General features: G+C 37.8%; 1 protein-coding gene across 1 annotated transcript in view; it reads right to left on the reverse strand.

Moving 5' to 3' along the window:
• The window catches only part of LOC127683581 (acidic mammalian chitinase-like), a 31143-nt gene extending 21637 nt beyond the window's left edge, over positions 1 to 9506 (reverse strand). The window contains exons 1-4 of the mRNA XM_052180916.1: positions 9357 to 9506; positions 8731 to 8773; positions 7510 to 7539; positions 6810 to 7011 (exon numbers count right to left, since the gene is read on the reverse strand). Coding sequence (XP_052036876.1) covers positions 6810 to 7011; positions 7510 to 7539; positions 8731 to 8773; positions 9357 to 9506 — 425 coding nt within the window. The remainder of the gene's footprint in view (positions 1 to 6809; positions 7012 to 7509; positions 7540 to 8730; positions 8774 to 9356) is intronic.
• Between the last annotated feature and the right edge of the window lie 683 nt (positions 9507 to 10189).

The raw sequence follows: 10189 nt of genomic DNA on the forward strand, positions 1-10189 counted from the left end.
AAAAGCATTTGACACAATGCAACATCCCTTCATGTTAAAAGTCTTGGAAAGTCAGGAAATCAAGGCCGATACCTAAACATAGTACAAGCAATATACAGTAAGCCAGTAGTCAACACCAAACTAAATGGAGAGAAATGTGAAGCAATCCCATTAAAATCAGAGACTAGACAAGGTTTCCCACTTACTTCCTGTATATTCAATAGAGTACTTGAGGTTCTAGCCAAACAACTAGGAAACAAAATGACGTCAAATGGATAAAAACTGGAAAGGAAGAAGTCAATATAACGCTATTTCCAGATGATATGATAGTATGCATAAGCAACCCCAAAAATTCCATGAAAGAACTCTTACAACTGATAAACAATTTGAGCACTGTGGCTGAATATAAACTTAACTCAATCAAATTAGTAGCCTTCTTCTACTCACAGGATAAACAGGCTGAGAAAGAAATTAGAAAATTGACACCCTTCACAATAGTCACAAATAATATAAAATATCTTGGTGTAACTCTAACCAAACAAATGAAAGATCTGTAGGACAATAGTTTCAACACCTAGAAGAAAGAATTTGAAGACCTCAGAAGATGGAAAGATCCCCCATGCTCATGGATCAGCAGGATTATCACAGTAAAAATGTCCATCTTGCCAAAAGCAATTTACTGATTCAAGGCAATCTCCATCAAAATTACAACTCAATTCTTCATACATATAGAAATAGTTATGTTCAAATTCATCTGGAATAACAAAAAGCACATGATAGCAAAAACCAAACTCAAGCATAAAGGAACTTCTGGGGGAATCACCATCCCTACCAGAGACAGGTAGGTAGATCAAAGGAATAGAACTGAAGACCCAGAAATGACCCAGCACACCCATGGACACTTAATTTTTGACAAAGAAGTCAAAACCACCCAATGGAAAAAAGTCAGCATTTTTAATAAATGGCACTGGTTCACCTGGAGGTCAGCATTTAAAGAATGCAAGTTGAGCCATTCTTATTTCTTTGTGCAAAGCTCAAGTCCAAACGAATCAAGGACCTACACATAAAACCAGATGCACTGAATTTAATAAGAAAAAACAGTAGGAAAGAAGCTGAGTGGTGGTGGCACAAGCCTTTAACCCCAGCACTTGGGAGGCAGAGGTAGGCAGATTTCTGAGTTTGAGGCCAGCCTGGTCTACAAAGTGAATTTCAGACATCCAAGGCTACACAGAGAAACCCTATCTTAAAAAAAAAAAAAAAACAAAAACAAAAACAAAAAAAGAAAGTAGGAAAGAACCTTAAACACATTGGCACAAGAGAAAATTTCCTGAACAGAACAACAATGGTTCATGCTCTAAGTTCGACAACTGACAGCACAAAATTCATAAAAACTTCTGTAAGGCAAAGGACACTGTCAATGGGACAAAATAGCAACCCACAGATTTGGAAAAGATATTTATCAACTTTCCACCCAATAGAGGGTTAATATCAAAAATAAACAAAGAACTCAAGAAGTTAGACTCCAGAAAACCAAATAACCCTATTAAAGAATACGGTACAGAATTAACAAGGAATTCTCAACTGAGGAATCTTGAATGACCAAGAAGCACCTAAACAACTGTTCAACATCCTTAGTCAAAATGCAAATCAAAACTACCATTAGATTCCACCTATACCAATCAGAATGGCTAAGATCAAAAAATGCAAGTGAGAGGAGATGCTGGATAGGATATGCAGAAGAGGAACAGTCCTCCATTGTTTGTCAGACTGCAAGCTGGTAAAATCTCTTTGGAAATCCATCTGGGGATTCCTGAAAATTGGAAATAGTTCTACCTGAAGACCTAGTTATACCATTACTGCGTATATAACCAAAAGATGCTCCAATATATAAGAAGGACACATGTTCCACTATGTTTATAACAGCCTTATTTATAATAGCCAGAAACTGGAAACAACCCAGATGTCCCTCAACAGAAGAATGGATACAGAAAATTGTGGTGCATTTACACAATGGAGTACTGCTCAGCTATTAAAAACAATGCCTTCATGAAATTCACAAGTTAATGTTTGGAACCAGAAAATATCATCCTGTTATCTGTGTTAAGTAACACAGACACAAAATAAAGCTCATGGCATGTACTCTCTGATAATTTGATATTATCCCCAAAGCTCAGGATACCCACAATTCAACCCATGAACCATATGGAGCTTAAGAAGAAAGAAGATCAAAGTGTAGATGTTTCAGTTCTACCCAGAAGAGTGAAGAGAATAATCACAGGAGGGTGAGGGAGGCTGGGACCTCGGATGGAGACAGGAGGAGGAGAAGGAGGAGGAGGGTAAAAAAAGAAGGGGCTGAAACAGGTATTAGAAGGGACATGAAAGAAATACAAAGTGTCAGGAAATTGAATAGAAACATGTAGTGGTGGGGGATTGGAAACTGGGGGTAGCCACTAGAATGTCCCAGGCTCCAGGGAAGCAAGAGGTTCCCAGGACCCAACAGTGATGACTTAAGCTGAAATATCCAATAAAGGGGGTATACAACCTTTAGAGACTATCTCTAGTAGATAGACATGGCCCCCAGTTAAGGAATGGGCCACCAATGTGTCTCAAAATTTTTAACCAAAAAATGTTTCTACTCAAAGGAACGACAGGGACAAAAAATGGAAGACTGAAGGTAAGACCAACTAGAGACCACTCCATGTAGGGAATCTATCCCATTTGCAGATACCAAACCTCTAAACTATTATTGATGCCAAGAAGCACTCGAGACAGGAGACTGGTATGACTGTTCCCTGAGAGGTACTACCAGCTCCTGACCAATACAGCTGCAGATACTCACAACCAACCATCACACTGAGCCTAGGGCCTCTGATGGAAGAGCAGGGGCAGGACAGAAAGAGCTGAAGGGGATTGCAACCTCAAAAGAAGAACCATATCAGCTAACTGGACCACCCTGAGCTCCCAGGGACTATACCACCATCCAAAGAGTATACATGGCTCCAGATACATATGTAGGAGAGGATGGTGTTATCTGACATCAATGGGAGGGGGGCCCTTGGTCTTGTGGAGGCTTGCTGCTCCAGTGTAGGAGGATGCTAGAGCATGAGGAGGGAGTGGGTGAGTGAGTAGCAGAGCACCCTCATAGAGGTAAAGGGGAGGGGAGAGGCGGAATGGGATGGGGGGGTTGTGGAGGGGTAACTGGGAAGGATGATATCATTTGAAATATAAACGAATAAAATGATTAATAAAAATTTATTAATAAAGTAAAAGTTTAAAAATAAAGTAAAAAGTTGCTGATTTTTAATTTAAAAGTTTAGACCTGTGATTTTAAAGGATTTTATAAGATTACATTTTTTTAAGATAAATAGTAAAATAATAAAATGATTTGTAGCTGTAAATTGTAGACAGCCAGTAAAACTAGCTGGGAAAAAATACCTTGCTTGCTTACACTTAATTTATAACAAGGTGCTTAGACAAAAATGCATATGGGTTATTGGGCATAATGTAAAATGTTTAATCATATAAGGTATTCAGAAACATGTTGGGTTTTTTATTTTTACTTACTGTAATCATCCACTTAAGAAAGAATGTAACTATTCTGTAATTTTTATACTGTCTGAAAGATTTTGGTGGAAATTATAAGCTATGGAAGAAAAATAAAGGTTGTTGGAGCCATGCTTCATCCTCTCTCTCTCTCTCTCTCTCTCTCTCTCTCTCTCTCTCTCTCTCTCTCTCTCTCTCTCTCTCTCTCTCTCTGTGTGTGTGTGTGTGTGTGTGTGTGTGTGTATCTATCCTTTTTTACTGGCCCCTAGAGGTTTAAGTTTTGCTCCCTCAGAAAAGTCTGCCCAGTGATTAATCGCCGATGCCACACATCCCCCTCGGGATCTAATGCATTGAAGCCAGTCTTTGGAACAATATAAACCTTAAAATCAAACATTCACATATAAGAAAAATATACAATGGCTGTCTCTTTGAATCCTAGGTACCTTGCTCAGGATGGGGATTTCTAACCTGTTTGTTTCATTTTTCTTGGCAGCTGAATATGGAAATGTGTAAATGTGCTATATTTTCATTATCTGTTTTTCAGTTGATGAACATCTAAGCTGTTTCCTATTTCTAATTATTATGAATAACACAACAATGACCGTAGGTGGGCAAGTATGTCTGCAGTAAGATATAGATTCCATTTAGTATATGCCAATGAATTTTAGAACTGGATCTTGAGGTAGATTCATTTTTCAGCTTAAAAAATTAGAGAAAATATCTATACATAATTTATTTTGCTAAAGGATGATATTCCACATATGTAGGTCTGTAATTACCCAGGGCTATGGAGGAAGGGATGAGGGAGCTTCTACCTTGGATACTTCTGATGAAGATGGAAGGAGTTGGCTACTTGCTCCCTCCCAACCTCATGCTATAAAGTTAGTTGCTCTTCCATCAACTCTAGTAAGAATTTATTACCCTGACAGTTATCAAGTTTTACTCTATGTCTGACATCATAAGGTTCTCCTACACACACTTAGACCCTACAGCCCCTGGGTATGCCGAGGAATCATCTTCTAACACCGTTAGCCTGGCCAATGATACAGAGCCACAAAACCTTTTCTACCGAAACACTGGTCACCTCCCCAGGGGCATAAATACCCCTTCACCCTCACTCCCACCCCAAAAATGAACCAGTTCTATGAAGCTGTTCCCAGGTGTGTTTATTGTCCATATACTCATCGCCTACTTAGATGCTGTACAGTATGGACCTATGCCTGGGTAAGCATCACTCCCTCCAGCCCAGCATACCCAGTGTACAATGGTCCTGGATACCCTGAGTGAGAAGCAGACATGGGCCGGCACAGATATATCAAGAACTCAGCTCAGTAACAAGGAAAAAAAATAATCTAATTCTAAGACGATCAAAAACCTGAGTATACATTTTCCACAAGTATATAAATGGCCCAAAGGTCTATAAAACAGAATTAATTCATTACGTATAAAAGAATTGCAAACTAAACCAGCATTGATAATGTTTTTTTCCCAACAACAGTAAACAGGGTACATAAAAGGTATTGTTAATAATGTAGAGAATACAGAAAACAGTTGATGTAAATGTAAATGTTTATAGACATTATACACAAGTGAAGAGATTCCTGAACAAATTTAAAGTAGAAACATGGTAAGGCTTAGCAACATTCTTAACAAGTTTAGGTACAAATGATGCAAAACCAATGATTCCGATATTAGCACTTTCTTATTTACTATTGTTATTGCTTATTACTATGTTATTCTTGGTTACCTGAGATGTATAATCACTGTAAGTGTTCATCAAAGAATGAACCATTAAAAAGTATGTGCAATGATATGCATAAATCATATTACTTAATCATAAAGGGAATAAAATATACCAATATGTTTAAATCTAAAAGATAATGTGTTATCTGAAAAAAACAAGGCACAAATGATAAATAACATATCGTTTATAAGCAAAATATTTGAACTCACAAAAGTAGATGGAAAGATCTATTCCTTTTATTGAAAATAAAATTTCTCATACAAATATCCTGATTATAGTATCTCCTCCTTCTACTTCCATTTTTTCCCACCCCATACCCTTGGATATGTTCCATTTTTGTCTTTCACTATAAAAGGGCATGTTTATAAAATATAACAACCAAACCAAACAAAATAAAATATAATAAAATGAAACAAAACTAATATATTGAAGTTACCAGGTTTAAAAAGTGGAAGGGAGGATTAAGGAAATGTCACTCAACAAATATAAACTTTAGTGAAATAGGAAGAAAAAGTTCAAGAGCTCATCTTTGGACACTATTTCTATTCATAGCACTGTGTAGTATTTTGAAAAGCATTAAACATTTATTTTAAATGTTTTATCATAAACATGTGAAGACTATTTGCTAATTTTCACATGAACCATGCCACAGTTTGTACTTATTTCAGAATATCAATGTATGCATATGGTTGTGGCAACAAAATACAAATAACAAGGAAGTGTCTATGCAGAGGTTCTTGGCCCTGGTTACAATGCCATGTATGAGTTTCATCATGTGGAACAGGTCAAAAATGAAACAGAGTAATCACAGAAGAGAGGGTAGAAAGACTGTAGTTAATAGAGACAGTAGACTATAAGAAAGGTATTTTTCAAACCCCACAGAGAAGTTGTGCATATGAAATCACAACAGTTATAATAGCATGCACCAACATATCCACAACCTCAGGCTAGAAAGAATATTATCTTGGAAAAGGAAGATTGAGAAAAGGTCCCATCCCTATTTGAAGCCACTAGTGCCAATTGATAGCCTCCAGGAGAGTCTGTTTTCTTGAAGAGTGTGACTCCTAGTAGGTAAAACTTACTAAACTTTACTGCAATAGATGCCCATGGACCCAAAAATATATGGGCATCATAAATTATATTAAATGGCTTTAAAACAAAAACAAGAACACTAAGTTGCATAGGTAGAGAAAGGTGAAGCATCTGGGAAGGTTTGGAAAGAGAATAGTATGATTTGAATACATTATGCAAATTCTTATAATTATTTTTACAGTAAGTAAGATGGATAGATGGAGGGATAGATAGGTAGATAGATAGATAGATAGATAGATAGATAGATAGATAGATAGATAGATAGATGATAGATGATAGATAGATAGATAGATAGATAGATAGATAGATAGATAGATAGATAAATGATAGTCACTGATTTGTTACATATCATAAATCTGTTGGTTATGAATAACATCTTCAGAAGTAATGGTGGTAGAAACTACTGGTCCAAAAGATAAAACTTAGATATCTATTTGCTCCTTTCTTTTACCTGTTTTTCAGGTCATTGAAAGCTTTATAGAGAGTAACATCATTCCATTCTATGGTGGTGATCTCATTGTTCTGCATCCCAGCAAAGGCATAGATCAGGTGAGTACACAGGCAGGGATTAATGTCATCAGGCTTGAAGCTCCCCTGACCTGGCCGATACTGGGCCCAGTTGGTGAAGTAACATACCAGATTGTAGGAAGACCCTGTGGTGATCAGGAATAAGTATGAGGGTCTGGTATATTTTGGTATTTAAGTGTGAAAACAGTTGGGGTTTTGCATCTCTTTCCCTCCCTGCCTCAGAGCCCTGATCTCCAAGTGTAGGTGACTACTGTGACCACTGTTACACAGAAATCGAGAGATGGTAAGAATGCATTTGGAGACCTTGAAACAAAAATACCCATAGTTCAGGAAGTTCAATGGTCTCATAAAGACTAGTGGATGAGAATTATAAACTCAAGTTGTCAAGCTGTAGAAATTAGAAATAACAGCTGAGCTAAAAGTCTACTATCCCATAAGGTAAACCCATCTCTATTTATCTAATATGTTTTATATCCTGGTACATTTTTCCAAATATAATAATACTGGAATGTATTTTTGCTTAATTATATTAATCTGATAGTTGCATTATGTAAATTAAGATATTTAAGTGTTATCATATTTAAATACTTTCTCAAAAGTAGAACATAGAATGGGTGACTTACCCAGTTGAGCATTCAGCAAAAGAGCCAAACCTAGAAAGAGAAAACAGATATTTATTTATCTAGGATACAACTCTAGGACCTTGGAGTCCATCCTGCTTACCATGGGCTGTGACAGTCGAAGTGAAAGTTTGCAGTTGTGTAAGGTGGTGATATTTTCAGTAACATTCTTTGATCTACACTTTACCACTTGGTCAAAACTGGTCACTATCCTTTTTAACATTCTGCTCCATGGTTTTTGTAAATGTGAAGTCTACTATGTAAATGTGTGAAGCAGGGCTAACTGAAATTGCTCCAAATTCTCAGCACTCAGTGACCACAGAAGCAAAATGTGCCTCATTCCCAGAACTGATATGAGCTCAGGACCTCAACAGAGAAAACATCCTCGAAAGCAGGGAGTCAAGCTGGGGGAACACGTTGGTAACATCTTCAGAGAAATTTTGCTAGAGAAGATATACCTCCAGATGCTTCTCCTTGGCTTCAACAGAAAACTTTCTTTAGACATTAACTCCTTCTATATCCCAGGCTGCCCTAGAGAAGCTCCTGCCTGTTCCACTTGAGTGTGGGGACTACAGGTTTGAATCACTGTCAGGAGAACTGGGCCACTTCTCTCAGCATCTTTTATATACCAGGCTTTGGAATCCCTTTGAAAAGGGCTTTGAAGCATAACAAAGTTACTAAAACACAAATTTAGAGCAGCTTGTAAGTTTTAGACATGAATTGGCTCTAAACAACTACTGAATCAACAATTTATTAAATGCCAGGGAGTGACAGTTATATTGTCATCACCTCAGCAGGATTATAAAGAAAAATAAATAATCCAGCAGAAGGCAGAGCAAAGAAAACTTGCATATCTCTGTGATGATTGCTGCTGGGTTTTGTTTTATCTCCAAAGGAACTATTTCCTATTTACAGAGAAGTAAATAAACATAATATTAATTTAAGGCAGGAAAATGAGTAGGAAAATGAATAGCTGGAAATGACAGAAAAGAGTAAGACAAGTACTGAAAGACAAGGAGGCTTACATTTAGCACCATACCATGCCTGTGATGTGAGCTTAGAGAGCAAGAGAAAGACTTATTGTATGAGAAAAGAACATTTGCAATGAGAAGAAAGGAACAAAAAGGCCAGAGGTGCCAAGCACTGATTGTTTCCTGATTATGAGATCCAAAGAAGAAAGGACATAGAGCGAGGCCAAAGTTCTGGGTCTGACTACAGACTCACCTGTGACAAGGAGCTTGGCCGTGTCAGTACGTCTCCAGACAAACTTCAAATGACTTTATACCATCTGAGTGCCTACTGATTACAATGGTTTCTAATTGATCAGGGTTTAAGCAAGATGTGTATGTGACTGATAACTAAATTCACAGATCTCCCTTGCAGATTTGGCTACTTAGATCTCTTACCTCTGTCATCAACTTTCCTTCACTGTATGGAAAAAATAACACTATGTCTCTTTAGAAGTGTCATGTAGACCAATAGAAACAACCTTGAACCTTAATAGCCTTTTTGGCAGGTCCCAGTGTGGACAAACACCTGTTCATATACTGAAGTACTTTCATTTTGTAGACATTTCATGTCTGGAATAAAAGAATGCTCTTGTTGCAAATTAAATACCAAAAACCCTTGGAAATTATTAGCTGCTTTAAAAATCTTTATTTAGCTGCTGATTTTTTTCCCAACGAACTTTCATATGCAATATGTACAACCTGTGCCTAAATAACATTTCCTCTTTAAGTGATGCTTCCTAAACATTCTGCCTATACCTATTCTTAAGAAAGACTTTGGGGTACAGTATGGAGTACAGGGAACACAGGAGTGGCATAACAGCTGGGACATAGTCTGAGTACCACCTGCACCCAGGAGCTGGGCTGCACCAAAGCCATCTGTGCACTGATCTTGCCATGGGAGATTTGGTCTGCAGGTAGTGTGCTGACTACCGGATTTGGAGATGAGACCACCATTTTCTCTCCAGCAACTGTGCAGGTGGGTATGGCCATGAGTACAGGGAACACAGGAGTGGCAGAGAAGCTGGGACAGGGTCCTTCCAGGCTCCATCTGTACCCAGGAGGTAGTCTGAGTCACAGCACTCTGTGCCAGGAGAGAGCTGGTCACCCAGGGGTGCTGAAACAGGCTTGAAGGCCCACAGGAGGGACAAGCTCCATCCAGAGACAGCAAGACCAACTAACACCAGAGATAACCAGATAGCAAAAGACAAATGCAAGAGCATTGCCAACAGAAACCAAGGCAATATGGCACCATCAGAACCCAGTTCTCCCACAACAGCAAGTCCGGGATACCACAACACACCAGAAAAGAAAGATTTTGATTTAAAATCAGAGCTCATAATGCTGATAGAGTATAACTTTCCTATACTCAAAGGATAAAGAGGCTGAGAAAGAAATTAGGGAAACAATACCCTTCACAATAGTCACGAATAATATAAAATACTTTGGTGTGACTAACCAAGTAAGTGAAAGAACTGTATGAAAGAAATTGAAGAAGATCTCAGAAGATAAAAATATCACCCATGCTTATGATTGACAGGGTTATCCCCCATCCACATTCCAACTCAAGTCTTCATAGAGTTAGAAAGATCAATTTCCAAATTTATTGGTAATAACAAGAAAACAAGGATAGCGAAAATTATTCCAAACTATAAAAGAACTTCTGGAAGAATTAC

The sequence above is a fragment of the Apodemus sylvaticus genome, chromosome 4, assembly GCF_947179515.1.
Source record: "Apodemus sylvaticus chromosome 4, mApoSyl1.1, whole genome shotgun sequence".
NCBI classification, from domain to species: domain Eukaryota; kingdom Metazoa; phylum Chordata; class Mammalia; order Rodentia; family Muridae; genus Apodemus; species Apodemus sylvaticus.